The following is a 19384-nucleotide window of genomic DNA, read 5'->3' on the forward strand; positions in this document are numbered from 1 at the left end:
GGCATTTCATTTTTCCCCTACACATAGTAAAAATATCACATGGAGGTGATCCTCAGGAATGAAACCAACCTCAGATACTTCGCATGAAATGAACATTCCTCCTCAGGGCTTTTCTTGTAGCAGGAACTTCTTTGCATATTAGGCCACACACCCCTGATGTATCCAGTCCTCCAAGAACTTACAGAGCTCTTATTACAGGGACTACTGTAAGCTCTTGGAGGATTGGCTACATCAGGGGGTGTAGCCTAATATGCAAAAGTTCTTGCTACAAAAAAAGCCCTGTTCCTCCTGCCACACCAATCCTTCTTTACTTCATCCTGGACAAATAGCAAGCGACAATTAAAAATAACTTAGTCTATATTTAAATATACCAATATTTCCCACTTTTTCATAGGCTAACAGGAGCTTGATATGAAATGCCACAGAGCCATGTTAACAAACTAAAATAATTTTCCCGTCAGGTGCAGCTCCAGCCAACATTCCTTACTCCGTTATTTCAGGGATGAACATCAAAACAAGTCACGGCAGACAGGAAGAATCAGAGAGAAGTGTGGGGAAGGAAGGAAAGAAAATAGATGGGGAGGAAGAGGTGGAAAGAAAGCAACTTTAACTTTAAATGCATTCTTCAAGTCACCGGTTGGCTTGACTTGGAGAAGCAATTTAAGGAGAGAAATCCCTTCTCCAAGACAGCTGACAGGGTGGTGGGGGCTTCAAGAGCCACATGTGTCTCTCAAGCCACAGTTTGGCCACCCCTGGACTGGAATATGGGAACCCCTAGTTCTAGTTCCCATTTTGCCATGGAACCTTGCTGGGTAACCTTGGGCCAGTCACTGCAAGCCTGTGCTTTATCACAAGGTTTTTGTTGTGAGGATAAAACAGGTGTAGAAAATGATGTTGCAAGCTACTTTGGGTCCTCATGGGAGAAAAAAAAGGGGTATAAATGTTTAAAAAAGCAAATACCAACCCAGTTTTGTTTGCGGGCCCCCAATCCCTTATGTTTTTACAACTACGTGTGTAATGCCATCTGACTGGCTCTGCACTCAGCTCATTCCACCACCAACAGCCAAAGGACGGACGAGGCCCTCAATACAATAAAGCCAGAGGAGAGGACCACAGAACAAAGCACAAGACAGTGAAGGGTAAGTAAAAGTTTAACATTTACTGAGAGATACAGGACTGAGTATTATGAATGACATACATGGATGGACATGGCAGCAGAGCCCACATGAAGGCCCAGGCCTGTTTCCCGGCATGCCAAGGGAAAGGAGCCAATGCCACCAAAACAAGTAACACAATGGAGATAACTGTGGCATATGCATATGTAACAAAGAGACCATCATAACATACATTTCTATGGGATCACATCTAGTGATTATATAAATCCATATAGAGACTGCTGTATAAAAAAAAACTTTGTAAAAAATATAAAAAAGTGTAAAAATGTGCATTTTCAAAGCATGGCCTGGACAGCTGGGCTGTAAACATTATACTGAGGGTGTGCTTGTGGGGGGCGCCTGCGCCACAGTGCCACAGACAGGCCCAGCGATGAGACAGGACTTGCGTCAAGTGTTTGCCATTCTTGGTTTCTGGTTTAGTTTAGTTCTGAAGAGAGTGCAGAGAACACAGCCTGGGTTAAAATTGGAAGGACGCAGGAACTCACACCAGGGCAGTTTTGCCTACTGCCTGCTTCTTCCTCCCCTCGTTGTTCTGGGAACAACCATCAGCTTTGAAGGGTAGTGGGAAACCACAGCGCTGCCTCCTCACATCCGAAAAGGTTCCAGGCTTGGGATGCACTCCAATGGGTGTCTTGAAGTTTCTCCAAGGCTGGCAAAAGCCCTCGCAGCAGCTGCCGTGCCCACTGGAGTGAAGCCTCGAACAGGAGAACGGATTCCGTCCCACTATTTCTGTGGCCACCATCTACATTCCCTCCATTTGGTTGGTAGGTGACATCCCCAAGGAAGCACACTGTGTTCTGTTTGCACCAATCTTTGGTGCACAGTTCTTCATACAGTACATAGATGAGAGACCGTCAAAAGGATCCTGCTTGGTCTTTTGGTTTCTGACCCGCTGTGCCCCCCTTTCATTTCTTCTCCAGCTGCTCAAGCAGCGGATTGGCTTCACTCTCAGGTGTTTTGACACTATCTGTCCGCACAATGCAGGTGGGGCGATGGCGGTTCAGCATCAAGATCAGCTGCTGTCTCTCCTGCTTCAGCTCCTCGATCTGGGCTTTCAGCTCAGCATTCATGAGCTCCAGACGTTCCGATTCCTAAGCAGGACCAAAGAAACAGGAAAAGTAAGTGGCACGGTCCACACAAGTGACTCCATGGGAGGGGCTGTGGCTCAGTGGCAGAGCATCTGCTTGGCATGCAGAAGGTCCCAATTCAGTCCCCTGGCATCTCCAGCTAAAAAGATCAGACAGCAGAGATGTGAAAGACCTCTGCCTCAAACCCTGCAGAGCTGCTGCCAGTCAGAGAGTCCCAACAACCTGACCTCTGAATGCAGCAGCTTCAAGTGTCCATAGAGCCCAGAAAGAAGTCATACCATCAGGGGTGGAATTCTAGCAGGAGCTCCTTTGCATATTAGGCCACACACCCCTGATGTAGCCAATCCTCCAAGAGCTTACAAAAAAGAGCCTTGTAAGCTCTTGGGAGAATTGGCTACATCGGGGTTGTGGCCTAATATACAAAGGAATCCCTGCTAGAATTCCACCCCTGCATACCATCACTCAGTCCCACAAAAGTGAGGGAAAGAGCCAGCTCCCTTGTTAATGCCAAGTGGTGACACATTTGCACAACACACAGGAGAGGAAGACTGGGGACTTCAAGTGAAGCCAGACTTATTTTAACTGAGAAGCTACACAAAGGACACCCTAACAAGACAAGTTCACTTGGGGATGCTTTGAGGGGTCCATTTCTAGTCACATAAGCACAACTCACCCCAAGAGATCACCACCAGGAACACATGGGGCATTTTCTTCAGCTACATCTCTGTATTAAAGCTGTGGAATCTGTCATGTCACATCTAATCTTTGGGGAGAGCTGCATGCGGTGAGCCTGAATGTGTGTGGCGCAAGAGCACAAAACTATGTTGAAACGACAGCTCCCAGGCTGAGGCACTCACCCGCTGCAGGAACTCTGTCCTCTCCTTCTTTTTATTCCGACACCGAGCCGCGGCTACTTTATTCTTCTCTCGGCGCCTTTTCCTCCTTTCCTCTTCTTCGTCTAGCTGAAGAGAGACACAAACAATCACTCTGTTACACCAAAACAGAAAGGAAGCCAACACGACAGCTTCCCTTGCTGCCTTTTGTACTTACTATTCTGCAAGGGCTTCACTGCACAGATCTCACGGACTGCTGAGCTTGGATTAGGTTTCAGCTTTCTGGAATGTAAACATTAATATTGCAATCCCCAACATAGTTGCACCTTTCTAAGCCCGTGGACTTCAATGGTCATATCAGAGTGTAACTCTACTTTGGACTTTTCTGATAAAGAACAAGCATGCTTTTATGAACACACACCAAGATTACTAGGAAACAATTTTTTTGTTGTTGATCCAAATGTTGCATGATTCCAAAAGAAGGTCCCTATGTTTAATAGTCATGGTACCCCAAATCAATGCTTAAGGTGTGTGCAGATGCAGAGAGGACCACCAAATATGCTTAACCTCTGAAGAAGGAATCAGTTTTGTGATTAAAAATTAAGGGAAATGCAGATTGATCTGCTTTCTTGCTCTAAGTCATAAACTTGAGTATGCATATCTGTTGATTCAATGAAGCTGCCTTACACTGACTCAGATCTCTGGTCTATCAAGGATAGTCTTGTCTACTCTGACTGGCAGCAGCTTTCCAGGGTCTCAAGTTAATATCTTTCACATCTTTTGTGGTGGAAGGTGCCATCAAGCCAATATAGGCAACCCCGTAAGGTTTTCAAGGCAAAAGACAAATAGAGGTGGTTTGCAATTGCCTGCCACTGCCTAGCAGCCCTGGACTTTTTTGGTGGTCTCTCATCCAAGTACTAACCAAGGCCAACCCTGCTTAGCTTCCAAGACAGGGCTAGCCAGGGCCATCCATACCAGGGCTCCATCAGCTATTACCTTATCCTTTTTAACAGAGATCCCAGGGATTGGACCTGGGACCTTCTGGATATAAAGCAGATCCTCTACCACTGAGCCATGACCCTTCCCTTTTGATGCCACAGAATGTATTTTCTTCTCCAGTAGTCCAGTCTGGGCTTCCTGAATGGCATCCACGGATCATAGGCTTATGCATCCCTTGTTATGTATGTATGTACGAGGATGTATGTGTGTGGGGGGAGGTATTTGTGAATTTCCTACATTGTGCAGGGGGCTGGACTAGATGACCCTGAAGGTCCTTTCCAACTCTATGATTCTATGACTCTAAGCATACTAGATTCTTAAAATGTTTTCTCTGGACCAAAAGAAGCCTCCTTTAGCTAAGGACCCCTTAGGACTAAGGCCATCAAAAGAACTTTTTAAAGTGTTATTACTTTATTGGATTAAAATCAAGGTTCATCCTTTATATTCAAATGTGTATTTACAAAACGTTAAATATGTATGCTTTTTGGAGGATAATAAAAGAAACATACAATTTCTCTTAAGAACAAATAATTAATATTTTTAAAGCTTCCAGTAAAGCCACATTATATTTTCTCTCAACCTGTGAGGAAGGAGGCAAGCCTGGACAATGGCACAATAATCGCAGCCCTACTAACTGATCAAAAGTCTGTGTGTTGGGGGAAGCCCTGACCTGGATAGCCCAGGCAAGCCCAATCTTGGAAGCTAAGCAGGGCCGACCCTGGCAAATACTTGGAAGGGTGACCTCCAAGAAATACCAGGACTGGAAAACAGAGGCAGGCTTTATCAAGCCACTTCTCTGAACAACTCCCATACCCCAGTAGGGGTCACCAGAAGTTGCCATGATTTCCAGGCTTGCATGTGTGTGTGCACGTACACACACACACACACACACAAAATATAAAACATAACCCAAAAGGTGGGGGAGGATTTTGAGTAGGAACCTTATATTACACTTGGATATTCTTTTTGAGAGTTCAGGGTGCTTCACATGCATCATCTCTGCAGCTATAATATTCTCTCCCCCCCCCCCTCACTTTGATGCCTAGAGCAGAGCTGAGTCTGAGGGAATGCCACCTTGGCTAAGGCTACCTAGTAAGTTCACAGAAGAAGAAAAGCAGAGACTTCCAGCCTAGCCTCTACATTAGATCTCAGTGACTAACATGAACTTGATTAATCTACTGATTTATACAAATTTATAGCTATAGAAATATTCCTTCTCCCTCAGGTGCATTTAGCCAGTCAGGAGAATGAAAAGAAACCCACTCTCCTATTTCAGAATTCCCCGAGGAAATGCTTGTAGGAGTTTGAAACCAACCGGGCATTTAAAGCTAAGTGATATCAAAGGACATTTACAAACGCCTTTCAGGAATTTCTTCCACCACCACCATTTTTAAATTGGCTTTCACACAAAACTGACAACTTGGCACTCAACTCAAGTCCCTGCCTGTTGTCTTGGCTGTTTCCAATGAAAGGCCCTCAGCTCCACTACTGGGCCTTCTCCTAAACTGCATCATATTCAAATAGGTTCCTTTTTCATGAATATCTCCCTTCCTCTTCCCACAACCTTGTAAGGTAAGTGGGGCTGAGACAGTTCTGAGAGAACTGTGACTGGCCGATGGTCACCCAGCAGGCTTCATGTGGAAGAGCTGGGAATCAAACCCAGTTCTCCAGATTAGAGTCCATTGCTCTTAACCATTATACCACGCTGGCCATTGCTGTGACAGAATACTTGAATACTGCCACTGCTTTAGCAATAGGCCATAGAAAATGCTTTAGTCCAATTTTCACTGTCTTTTGGACTTATTATTACTCAGTTGTTTGGACGGCAAGACCCTCATAGTAGCTGATACTGTCACTTATTAGGTATGCTTCAGTCGTTCCTAATCTAAGGGCCAATCTACATGTGATGGAAAAGATCTGATCACATATCAGAATTATTAGAGAACAGAAAAATCAGCAACAATTCCAGGCAATGGAGAATGGGTCTGGGTCTGATCAGCATGTCAAAATCCAGGGCCCGAAGACAGGAGGCAAGCGAGTGAGTGGGCACATATGCAGAGTGGTGTGTACACGCAAATTGGCAGTGTGTGTGAATTTAGGGAAGGGAGCTCAGTTACAAAGACTGAGCATGATTGCAAAATAAAAGTTTACTTTGGCAGACTCGCCAGGAGGAAGGAAGAAATTAGAATTAGTGCTTTTGACTGGCCCAGGAAGAAAAGCAAGGCAGATGTCCACCTGTCCAACCAGGGAAGGAGAGAGGGACAGGAGATGTGAAAGGGTCTTGACTGGTCCATTCAAACAAAAACCAGCTGTGAAAGAATCTTTGGTATGAAGGGAATGAAGGCAGCCTTTCCTTAGACTATAGCTTTGCTTAGGTCAAAATAATAGCCATGGTGCTTTGGTCTTGCTGTGATGGGTTTGCTTCTTCTAAAGGTCCTGCATACCTTAGCTCTTTACTTGATTACCCAGCCATTGTTAGAGGGAGCTCAGATGCAATCCTACCATGGATTGACATTCTTTTCACCAGTCCACCTCTACTCTGGAAATTTCTGTAAAACCTGGAAGAGCATTCCGCAGCTGACAAAGGAAGTCTGACCAAGTGTTGGCAAAATGGTAAGGAGAGATGCCAACAAAATGGAGGCACATCAGTCTTGGCACCACATCATCACAAGGTGAGCCCCTCAAAATCAGTAGCCACGTTTGTTTAAAACTGTGCCTATAATTTCATCTGCTTAGTTATGGTTCATGGAAGCTGGCTTGGTAGATCATTGTTAAAATGATACGTCAGTAGGAAAAAAGTCTGCAAACACTGCAGCTTATGGATTGCTGGAGGCAACATTCTACAGAAACAGCTGGCACTTGGCAACATCTTCTTGGAACTCACCTCACTTTTCACTGGCTGAGGCCTTTTCCCCAGTTTCACTTCCAGGAAATGCAGTGGTGAGATCATGGCTCCAATGTTGCGAATGTCAGCATACTTGAGCTCTTCTGCTGTCAAGGTGGTACCAGGTAGTCCCGTCAAGGGGCCAAGCCCAGGCAGAGCGCCAGCTGTCAGGGATGGGTCTGGAATCTGCCCTGGCATCATAGCAAGAGATACAATCCCACAGTCTAGAGGAAAGAAACAGAGACCATTAGTTACTACAAAAAGTTAAGCAGTGACAGCAATCACGAAAAAATTTGTTTGTTTCTGCTCAAGTAACTTGTCACAAGAAAACAAACCCATAGTAAATTGGTAGCCTTGCTCTTAGTGCATTGAAGAAACATCTTTCAGACTCTCTGAAGGAAATCCAGCTGAACACAAACTATTATTAAGAAATCCAGTTCATACTGTTTAGCCATAACACTATACAATGATTACATAATGCTGGGGGGGGGGGGTAACACCAAGGTAGGTAGTTGGCCAAGATAAAACCCTATCAAAGCTATGATTACCAAACAGGAAGTATTTTGTGTTGCAGTCACAAACCACACCACTCTCTCGTCAAGTACGAATAGGTTCTTGGACAGCGAAAGATAAGAAAGGTTTATTAATTTCTATGCTAGAGGGCGATATAACCAATTTTGTGGCTTTATCTCGTTAACAAACATTAAAAAGGTAGTGGTTGCTTAATATAGGAGTCCTATTATTCTGTATATTTACCTCAAGAAGGATGGCAAAATCCTTAAAAGGAATTTAGCAAGCTAACTGCACCAGTTATTTAAGACTAGGAAGGAAGGATGGTGTTATATTAAGTGCAATCTTAAAGGCAAATAATCAATTCAAATGACAGTTACAATATAAGGAGGCCACCTTGGGGATTGGGGGGGAGCATTCCCATGCCCTACTTTCTAGCTTACCAGCAGTATGACACCTCACAAAATCTGCTTTGAATAGGATAGAAATCCACAGCTCCAACATAGTAAGAACACGAAGCACAATAAAATAAGCTTCATGTGCAATAGAAGAGACAGATACTGCTTTGCCACTAAATTCAAACATTAATCTGCAACTGCTGTCTCCCCAAGAGGTTAGGAAAAGTCAGGAAACAAAAATGTTTAATGATATCACATGTGAGGTAGGAACCAAAGATTATGACAACTATTTTAAGAAAAATAAAATGAAATTAAGATTCCATGTGACAAAACTTTACTTCTAGAATCATTTTGGATAAAAAACTATTGATATTGTTTCATATTAGTGGGAACTAGAAAAATATGCAACACATAATAGCACAGAAGAGGAATATTTAAAAAAAAACTTTCAAAGGGGTTTTATTTATTTAGGACATTTCTGTGCCACTTCTTTTCACAACATTTTTGAACTATGGGCACAATCCAAAGCAAGTTAAACGCACAAATTCCATTTGATTTCAGTAACACTTGGATGGGCATGCGTGTGAAGTGTTTTCAAGTTGCTTCCAACTTATGGCAACCTTATGAATTAATGTCCTCCAAAATGTTTCACCTTTAATAGCCTTGCTTAGGTCTTTTAAACTGAGGGCCGTGGCTTCCTTGATTGAGTCAGTCCATCTCATATTGGGTTTTCCTCTGCCTTCAACTTTCCCCAGCATTATTGTTGTTTCCAGCAACTCCTATCTTCTCATGTGACCAAACTACGATAGCCTCAGTTTAGTCATTTTAGCTTCTAAGGAGAGTTCAGGCTTGGTTCAATCTAGACCCCACTTTTTTGTCTTTTTGGCGGTCTGTGGTATCCATAAAATTCTCCTCCAGGACCACATTTCAAATGAATCAGTGTTTCCCCAAGCCCAAAGTGTATAAATTCCATTGCAACGGACTGGATTTAAGAGAAAGCTAAGCATATATACAGCCACATACATTCGTGTTTACTAGGAACCATGACCTGAGTTGATTGCACTTGTTATATCTTAGCAAGGGAGCTAAGGGTTGAAATCAGCCCCACTGAAATCAGTAGGAGTTTCACACACCTACAAGCAGAGTCCCAAGCAGAGTTATACTCTTCTAAATTCACTGAAGTTAATGGGCTTAAAGGGATATAACTTTGTTTTAGACTGAAAGAGCAAAAAGAATCACAGGACTAATCACTGTAATTAAATCAATTAACTACCAGAGCAGTGTTCTCATTTTGAAAACTCAAGATTTAGATGGCTATAGACAATCTATGGGGAGGGAAAGCAGCATGGCATAGCCTGATCTCATTGATTCTCAGAAGCTAAGCAGGGCCAGTACCTGGAAAAGAGATCAGACTCTGCAAGAGAAAGCAATGGTGAACCACCTCTATTTCTCACTTGCTATGAAAGCCCCTTACTAGGATCACCATCTGTCGGTTGCAATTTGACAGCACTTTACACACAGAAAATCCATAATTCAAGCAGTTTACAGGAATATTTTTCCAAACTACCTAAAAAGCTGGATCAGTGGACTGTTCTAAAGGCAGCATTGTTTCTCTTCAATCCTTGCTTAGTGGATTGTTATAAAGACACTTCTGTCTAAAAACCCGATGATGTCTAAACCTATGACAGTCTTAGAAATGTGAAAAAGTAGCGCTCTGAGGAGTGCTGATGTTCTCAAGACACTGCTCAAGGCCTGCAAAATGTCTGGCACCCTAAAAGTCGACTTCTTCACAGCATGTATCCTTCAGCCCCTTACAACACAAAGTAAACCCACAGCTTTTCACACAGTTCTGTCATGCTGTTTTCCCAACACGGCTTCTTTCCCTCCCCTAATGCTGCTGTGCATACAGGATTCCCATCTGACCAACGTGTTCAGTCCCCTTTTCCCTCCCGGTTCCTCTCCTCTGCATCTGCCAGGACTGCATGCACACATTGCCACACACAGGGCAGGGATTAGATCATAAACTAGGCCTTAAAATGTATTATTCCTTTAAACACATATTTATAATGCAGGCTCTCTCCACCTCATACACACACTATTGCTGCAGGATTGGTGTGTTTTTAGGAAGCTGCTGCTATTAGCCCTGGAAACAGAACTGCCTTTTATACAAGCCTGGGAGACATTTTCCAGGCCAGCAATTGTCAAGACAGTCCAGAACTCAACATAGTTTACCTTCTTGAGATTCCTACACATATCTACAATTTAGAGTTCTTAGCCACTTAGAGAGTAGCCTGATCCACACCAGCCGCTATCTGTACATCCTTTAGGAGGATTTTGAAATTAATGCCCCCACATTTTGTGTCCTGGGACTGAGAGCTGAGATTAGCTCTCAAGAAACAGATTATCCTCTGGAATCCCAACATGTGAGAACTTTTGTTTCCTACTACTGTGTACAAAGGATCCAGACCAATAGCCAGTGTGGTATAGTGGTTAGAGTTTTGGATTAAGATCTGGGAGAACCAGGTTCGAATCCCCTCTTTGCCTTGGAAGCTCAATTACTGACCCTGGGTCAATCTCTCTTTCTCAGCCTAACCTACATTACAAGGTGCCTTTTGTGATGTTAAAACAGAGACCTGAGTTCGATTCCGGCAGAAGCTGAATTCAGGTAGCTGGCCCAAGGTTGACTCAGCCTTCCATCCTTCCGAGGTCGGTAAAATGAGTACCCAGCTTGCTGGGGGGAAAGTGTAGATGACTGGGGAAGGCAACGGCAAACCACCCTGTAAAACGTCTGCCGTGAAAATATCGTGAAAGCAATGTCACCCCAGAGTCAGAAACGACTCTGCACAAGGAAACCTTTCCTGGGAAGCAAAGCAGGGCATAAATATCTAAATAAATAAACTCTGATCTCCCATAGTAATCTGCTGTAAATGCAGCATTGCAGGTACCTCATGTTTCAGAAAACAGCAAGAATTAACTCTCAGCATTACAGTTCCAAAGCAATTCAAGTGCCCCACATCTGCATTTTTATTTTTAACATTGAGAGATCTCGTTGCAAATCCCATGGCTACTCATCCATGTTGGCCCTTAACTTCCATTTCAGAATGTTTAATCTCAACATGCAATTCAATTTCATCAAGCCTAGGAAACCAAAAGACATAATTCCCAGTAGATACAGCACTCTGAAGAATCCTTCTGCCCTGTGCTTCCTGGAGATTCAACATGATTCTATTCTACACTTTCACACTGGGAAATGTTTTAAACCAAGCCATATGATGTGGGATGTCTGTGATCAAGATCTCCTGAGGTTTCTTTTTTAGAACAAAGCAGGGGACCATGCCCCTAAGAGAGAAGTTCTAAAAATCTTTCCCCTGTGTTGCTTTTTCAGTCAGCATACCTCAAAAATGTTGTCTGTCCCACAGAGGAAAACATACAGGTGTCCATTCGATGCTGGTACTCCCCTCCCCCATGGAACTAATACTTGCTCTGTAAGCACCACAGCCTCAATCCAGTTCCCTGCGCCTACCTTTCTGGCTATGCAGAATTTAAAAAAACCCAAAATATCCCAATCACAAATCTCTCACATCACACCAGCTACAGCATCACAGAGTCTGACACATTAGCTAAACCAGGAGTGTTTTTACAAATTGTCATAAAAGTAACATGGAGTTTTTAAAACCCTCTTTCCATTAGAAAACAGGGGGGGGGGGGAATTGACTCTCCTCATAATATTTCCTCAGAGCTCTCATTACTGTTTCACATTTCTTATAAAGATGCTCACACAAAAAAAGGCTAAATATGAGGGAGTGCATTGCTGCCGGCCTTAGAATAATCCAGCCCTATTATCGACTGCATCTGGGTAAAGTCTAGAATCCGGCCTGTGCAGACTTAAACAGAGTTACATCCTGTAAGCCTGTAGACTTAGAAGGATGTAAATTATGTAAATTATGTGTTAAGGCTGCACCATTGAGTCTCTCAATTAATGATTTTTTTTTAACCTTTTAAACTTTTATTGAAAAAACTAGTCAGAAATTGGGAGTGGGTTCTCTTTGTCTCTTTCTTGTGGAAAGTGATTTCCTTTTCATAGCATCTGAAGAAGTGAGCTCTGACTCACAAAAGCTGATGCTGGAATAAATGTCCTTAGTCTTTAAAATGCTACTTCTCTTTTGTTTTATTTTGCTACAACAGAGTAATACAGTTAATCTCTCTAGAATGGCTCTTCCCTACCCAGCTAAAATGCAGACCTTGTTTCCTATAGAGAAGGAATTTTCAAAGAAGTGTCTCACAGTACACAGACAATCTTCCACTTTGGCATTGAATGAATAATAAACTTACCAAAATACAAATCCAGCAAATACAAATCCATTTCTGCAGTAGTTAAATTCCCCGCACTGATGTTTTTGAAACTGCACATTATGTAAAATTTTCTGCTATAGATTTTTCCTCACCAGGCACAAACCTGAAGTATTCTCCTTCTTACCCCACATTTTCAGAACTCACTAAAACTGGGGATTCCAAAAACACTGGGCAAGGAGGAAAAAACTTCTGGTTTGAGCCTGGCGTGGAAAAATCTACTGTGGAAAACTTCACATAATGCGCAATTTTAAAATCATCGATATCAGGAATTTCACTACTGTGAAAATGGTCAAAAATCTGGTCATCAGTATGCGCTCTGCAAAACTGTTTCTGCATTGGCAGGTAGTTTTAAGATTACATAGCGTGCAATCTCACTCCACTTTCTGCTGAAATGATCCCACCTCTGCCTTGCACTAGTCCCACAGTGAATCCTCAGCCTGAAGCCACCTGATGGATCTGTGGAGATAGAAGAAATAGCCTTGGAAAGCAGCAAGGTCTGGAGCTGCGCACAGAAGACAATCAAGAATTTGAATGGGCCAGAATGCTTAGGTAAGGCCAGCACTGGATACCCTGCTATTTGCATAGCACTACTGCTGAAATAGATTCCCCCCTCCCCCATGTTTACAGCAAGCCTACAACTTTCACCAGCCTAAAGCTCATCCTTTACAAAACCATTACTTACTACAGAGTTCCTGTTTCTTTTCTCAACATCTCTTCCTCACCTAAAAAAGTAAAGGTAGTCCCCTGTCATTCTACATATCCCCTTCAATTTGCAAGGGAGCACTTTGTGTGCTTCCTAGTTTGTGACAGAATCTTTCTCTCAAAAAGAAATTCTGAAATCTGTTATATCGGGCATGATGGTGTCAGAGTGTCAGAAGAGATTTAGCTACCAAGTTGCTATAAAGCAAGACTCACAGGCAAGTGGAGATACTGAAACCTTCTCCCAACCACACTTTTCTCCCCTCAAACTGCTTTTTTAAAATCTGCAGCTTTTCCATTAAGGCTCCAAGATCAGACGTATCACTCACTGCTTTTTAGGGGGTAAAAAAGCACAAGTGGGGGACGATTCAGAAGCACACACACACACACACATTTACCATAAGGAGCCTTTAATTTGCTCCACCTTTGGTCCTTATAGTAAATTGCCTGTAGACTTTATATAGACACACAGGAGTCCACCCATCAGGTTCAATTTGGTCCTAAGAGGATTATCCCACTCCAACAGATAAAAAGCCATATTTATTTACTTAATTTATACCCTGCTTTTCTCCCCAGTGAGGATTCTAAGCAGCTTACATCAGACTTTTCTCCTCCCTTTTAAATTCACAACAGCCCTGTAAGGTAGGTTATGCTGAAAGTGTTTGACTGGCCCAAGATCACCCAGCAAGATTTTGTGACAGACTGAGGATTCAGCCCTGGGTCTCCCAGATCCTCATCTGACACTTCTAACTATTACACCACTTAAGCTGTCATATTTGAAGGCAACACTAAAATCAAGGGGAAACTGAGCTTGGAAGTGATTCCATAAACTGGGAGATAGTTTCACCTGGGTAGCTGTGTTGGTTTGCAGTTGAAGAGTAAATTCAAGTCCAGTAGCACTTTAAAGACAAACAAAATTTCTAGGGTCAAAGCTTGCAAGAGTTCAAGCTGCCTTTGTTGGATCTGATGAAGGGAGCTTGGACTATCAAAAGCTTATATTCTGGAAATCTTAGAGGTGCTATATATATATATATATATATATATATATATATATATATATATATATATATATATATATATATATATATATATATATATATATATATATATATATATATATATATATATATATATGCCCCCTCTCCAAACCAGTCGTTTTTATGTGCCTGCTGAAAAAGGAAGAAACTGCCATGAACAGAGGCAAGTGTATGAACCAGAGCTTAGTTTCCCACCCACTCCAGCATTCATCATCCAATGCACATGTTCATTTAGCAGCTCCTCACGCCCTTGTGTTTCTAATGGAGTTCACTCTCACCTACACAATTCATGCCAAATAAACCATTTAGTCCCTCAGCTGGCACAGCAGTTTGTGTTCAATCACTAAGGCAGGAACGGGCCATTAGTGGATCAAGTTTTATATCTGGCCTTCCACTCCAAGGTTTACAGATTGCAAACCCAAAAGCAACATCAAAAAAGACGTTCCAGAGTTCCAGCAGAACAGCATGACAATTTCAGACCTTCTGCAATCTTGCTCAACATTGCACTAAGGAGACCTCAAAGCCACATGTCGCATCTACAGGATGGTCTTTCTTCGTCTCTCATTCAAATAACAACCTGAAAATGTTATTGCTAGACAGGATGATTTCATCTCTGGCAAAGATAAGAGCACCACCTAAGGTGCTTGGATAGGATAGAGAAGCAAGGAGGATGCAACATCACCCATTTTACAATAGTCTCTGTAGCAGCACAATCTGCAGGTGCTCCCACTGACTCTTTTTCAGCAAAGGTTACAGCCATGCAGAACTTTACAGAACTGCAATACAAAAATCACTAAAATTTGCAAAAGAGGTGGGCTATTCCTGGGGCCTTGATGAACACAAAGCTCAGTAGTTACTAAAGAAAATGGGAGCACTAAGCTCAGAAGTTGTTGAAGAAAAAAGGCAGCCATTTGCACTGAATTTCTCCAGGAATTCTGTACAACCCTCCAAAGCAAACTAAATCCCAAGGCCGCCAAAACTGTTGTCCCTTGTGGTGGTTTTTCTTTTTTGTTGTTTGCAATTTGGACTTTAAGCCCTATGTCCTCTCCACCCACCTACACAAGTTGGCCTGTTTAAATTATCAGGAACAGCACAAAGAATCTAACATCCTCACAACTGTTATCCTATACACCCCCACATAAAAACAAGTTGTGGGTTCCCAATGGAAATCTTTTTCCCCTCCCCCCAAAAAACTCTGCTGAAATTTTTCATGCAAGCTTCAAGAATCAAGCTGAAAATTCCTAGCCTGACTCAGTGAAGTATTTCTCTCGGCTGAGCTATGCTCTCCAAGCCCCAACACACACACACACACACAGAGTTTGGCAGTGGTTGCGTTCCAGAGCTGGTAATACAAGCCATGAAGAAAGCTGCCAAGACAAGCAAGAGAATGAGCCAGGCCCCATTTCATTGGCCACCATACACTGCATATGGCCCAGGAACCAGCCAAACGAGTGCTCTCACCCACCTTGAGGGCATAGGAGACCCTGTGTTTTCAAATACACCTCCACAGGGCCTTCATTAAAGAGAAATGGAAACACTCCCGCTTGCTCTTTTCTCTCTTGGTTTTTCCCTATCCTCTCAATTTGGTCTCCAACCTCTTTCTCTAAAGGGATGTTGGAAGGGGGAGAGCATGAGAGGAGGTGAGAAAGACACACACACAAAGAGAGAGAGAAAGCTGCCTTCTGAAAATGAGCTCAGAAGACTTTAACTCCACTTTATTCCTGACTGCTAAAGTGGACTTAAGGCATGAACAAACATATGCAATCTCAAGGGGCCACCTTCTTTTTCTCAGGTTAGCTGGAAGAAGGAACATTCATGGAATCACACATGTGCAGCATTGATCCCCAAGTTAATAAAAGCATAAACACTCAAATGGAACTGAGATTTTGCTGGCTTTCAAGGCATTTGCTGGCTTTCAAGGCATGCAGTGATTAGTGTGCACTACCACACTGTATATGCAGACCAATGAGAGCTGCCTGAAAAAAGACCTCTACTGCTGGTCTAAATAGATTGTGACTTCCTCATTAATCAGAAAACATGGTACAGAGCAGAAGGCAAAAATCTGCCCCAATCTGCATTTCTGGATCTGCAGGGCTTATGCATTTGTCTCTATAGTGCCTAAGCAACAATGACATCAGGCAGACTTTGGCAGCATGCAGAAAACATTGAAGAAAAAAAGAAAGAAAAAACCTCAGAGGAGAGAATTTTGCCTATATTTATCTGGCATAAGAACTATCAAGGATAAATGTAGTTGAGAATTCTGTTAATATCAGCAGCCCCATCAGATGCTGTGTGGCAGAACAAAAGTAACACTGGAAATATGCTATCCCAACATGCTCGTGCTCCTTGACATGCCAGAAAAGGTGTAGCTAAATGAACAAGCGTCCCAAAGGTGTGGAACAATGCAAATCTTAGAAATCACTTTTCTGACTCCTGAAGGCAAGGCCTAAAAACACTGTCGACTCAGGTGAAGTAACAGGAGCATGTCCATGATTCCAAGCCCATAACTGATCATGAGCATCTTCATGCCTAGCATGAAAAGATGGCTCAGTCACAAAGGAGATGCCCTGTTCCCACTATCCTTCCAGTTCCTCCAGCTATGGAAACTGAAGGCAATACACAAACCCAGGAAATACACACACAATGGACAACAGGGAAATGTATTATACTAAATCCAGAACTACATGGAATACAAGACTGGAGGGAAAGACATTGCTGCCTTGTACTTTTTTGTACCATAGCCGGACACAACATAAAGCATGGGAGTAGATTACAGCCGCTTTTCTGGCTATTTGCAATCCACTGGGGGGAATTCCAGATTCTCATGTCTGTGGCCTTTTCTCCACATCTTTGTGGGATTCTCTAAGGCCTATTTAATATTGTCAAAAGTGGAGCTTTGTAGAAAGTGTGAGTTTTTCCAGTCATGCTGCACAGCCCATCTGCAGCTTAAGCGCTGGAAGAGGGAAAGCCTTGTGCTTGTGCTTCTGCCACTGAAGCCACTATGGAAGAGCAGAGATAAAACACAAGCTGGAATGGCAGGAACAGCAAAATCAGAGAAACAGAAAAGCTGAGATTTGGGGATGCAGAGATATGTGGGGTGGGGAGAGAAACAAAAAGCAAGTTTGGAGTCAAGGAGTAGTAATGCACAAAGAGATAACTCAACTGTGAGGCAAAGAGAAACCAGGAAAGGGTTAATAAATAATGTGATTTTTAAAAACACACTGTTAAAATTGTAAAAATAGAAATGCAGTTCTCATAATTTAGCAGCTCCAAAGTTATTGGAACTATGTAGACAAGTAATAGGGTGACTTTTGACTGCTGTATCTGGCACATGAACCCACACTCCCCTGCTGCAGCAAATTCTGTTCCGCCTACTGTTCTGTGGTTTTACTATGAAGGATCCTGCCTCCATGCCATGGCGAAATCAGATCAGTTTATTTTTCATCCTAAAATAATGAAGGGGGGGGGGTAGAAGATGACTCTCTAGGAACACCGTTAGAAGGAGGCTGGCACACTCCTGCAGTGTTCTGGTATCCTGTATATACGATCACACCCATGTACTCCGCATTTATTAATCCAGAGCAACTATTACTCCGCAGACTCCCACCAAACGATCCTTAATACCACCAGATCACATCACATTTCCCCGTTCATCCATAACAATGCACTGGAAGGGTCTGCAGTCGCCTTCATTGTCAGTATGACACAAGGCTGGTAAAGGATAACCAATCTGGTTCAGGAAAGACGCGGCAGAGTCTACCTCGGGCAAGGGGCCCATGGCTAAGAGCTCCAGCAGAGGCAAATGCTCCATGCGCGCTGCGCCTCTAAAGAGGCCCAGCCGGAGGCGCCAAAAAGTCAGGTCCGATCACAGCCTTTGCAGGCAGCCAGCTCGGCCGGGAACACGCGGATTCTCCGCGGAGCTGAACCCGCCGCCCGCCCACCCTCCGCGATCCGGCGTCTCACCCACCGTGCCGATGGAGCAGGCGGCGAAGGTGCCCCCGGGGCCCGGCTGCAGCGGGAAGCGGGTTGCACGCTCAGCTCCACCGCAGCCGTCCTGCTCCGAGAGCGGATCTCGGCCTCTCCCTCCAGGCCTGTCGGGCCGACTCGAAGCGAGCCGAGTTCGGTCCTGGGAGGAGGCGCCGTTGCCGCTGCCACCGCAGGGACGCCTGGGCAGCAGCAGCCCCCGCCGTCGCTGCAAGGCGGCTCCGTCCTTCGCCGTCCCTCCCGTAGGCTGTGTCGGGCGGCTGGGTGGGTTGCATCAGCCCCGGTTATATAGCAACCCTTGGGCTGGCGGGGAGGGGTCGGGAATGCGGAACCGGCAGGGCTGCCAGCTCCAGACGTCAGGGTGGGAGGAGAAGAGGGGACCGCAGGGGAGGAGAGCGCAGGTCGGGGGGCGGGACCACTTCCCCGGGCAGCTCACGGCGGAGCTCCCGCCACCAATGTCTCTTCTGCCGGAGAAGGGGTGGGGGTTCAGCCCCAGAACTTGTTTGCAGTCTCGGGACTCTCAGCTCCGCAATAAAGTGAAGTCGCTCGAGAAGAGGAGGACTCTGGGCACGTGCAGAATGCCTGTCTTCGTTGCGTAACAGATCTAGGCAATAAAGCGATACGGCTTCCAGGTCAGAGGGCGCAACTTCCACACCGAATTTAGTCCCAGCATTGTCTCTGGAGGAGGGAAAGCTTTCCCTGATACACATCTTCGTTCGGTGGGGAGCACTGAAGCATTGAGCAGGTGGTTTGGTGTACCTCCGGTGCCACTCTGGCACCGCCAAAATACATGCACAGAAGGAAAAGATAAAAATCTATAGATGATTATCCAATCGATCAGTTATACAGAGCAATCCTAAACAACTTTGCATCCTTCTAGGTCTATTGATGAGAATGGGATTCAGAGGCTGTAGATCTGCTTAGGACCCTTCAGAGTTTGGTAGCCCATTGTACTTACTGGCAAAAGGGGGAGAGTTCTGATTCCATTTATGTCCTGGTGACTGGTTCAAGCCACCTTCTGTCACTGCTTTGTTCAGCACAGAGCTTCCAATCTATTAAATGTTTCAGCACCTTCTTTCCTAACTTTTCCTTTAACAATCTTGAACCAAGAGGAAAGGCAGCGTATAAATCTTTTAATAAATAAATCTCGGTTTTGGATTTCCCTCCTTACATTGCTGAATTTCTGACAATTGACCATACTATGTCATTTAACGCCATCAAGGAGATTCATCCACAGATATGATTGATAAATCCCATTGTAATGAACATAGTATTCACTAGCTTGGTAAATTAATATTTCGTTTCTATTGGGGGCGGGGGAATCTAAAAACATTCTTGTTTGCAAATGTCCTTCATTAACTCAGATTATCCAAGTGGCCCACTTCTCAGGTGTTCCCTAGAGAATATGAGAGTAAAAAACCTTT

At 43.9% G+C, this 19384-nt stretch overlaps 1 protein-coding gene across 1 annotated transcript; it reads right to left on the reverse strand.

Moving 5' to 3' along the window:
• Positions 1 to 1140: 1140 nt before the first annotated feature.
• JDP2 (Jun dimerization protein 2) lies at positions 1141 to 18440 on the reverse strand. Its single transcript, XM_060262214.1, has 4 exons — positions 17944 to 18440; positions 6980 to 7203; positions 3121 to 3225; positions 1141 to 2266 (listed from the first exon to the last, which is right to left on the reverse strand). Exons 2-4 carry the CDS (start codon positions 7178 to 7180, stop codon positions 2081 to 2083), a joined length of 492 nt encoding a protein of 163 aa, XP_060118197.1. The 5' UTR covers positions 7181 to 7203; positions 17944 to 18440; the 3' UTR covers positions 1141 to 2080.
• Between the last annotated feature and the right edge of the window lie 944 nt (positions 18441 to 19384).

This window comes from Heteronotia binoei, chromosome 21 (assembly GCF_032191835.1).
Source record: "Heteronotia binoei isolate CCM8104 ecotype False Entrance Well chromosome 21, APGP_CSIRO_Hbin_v1, whole genome shotgun sequence".
In the NCBI taxonomy this organism is placed as follows: Eukaryota; Metazoa; Chordata; class Lepidosauria; order Squamata; family Gekkonidae; genus Heteronotia; species Heteronotia binoei.

What these genes read in the sequence shown, in the direction of transcription:
- JDP2 (XM_060262214.1), bottom strand. Translation starts at nt 7,180, where the DNA reads ATGATGCCAGGGCAGATTCCAGACCCATCCCTGACAGCTGGCGCTCTG. An exon ending in CTCAGCCAGTGAAAAGTGAG is followed by an intron (nt 3,226 to 6,979) that starts GTGAGTTCCAAG and finishes GTCTCTCTTCAG; the next exon opens with CTAGACGAAGAAGAGGAAAG. An exon ending in GGACAGAGTTCCTGCAGCGG is followed by an intron (nt 2,267 to 3,120) that starts GTGAGTGCCTCA and finishes GGTCCTGCTTAG; the next exon opens with GAATCGGAACGTCTGGAGCT.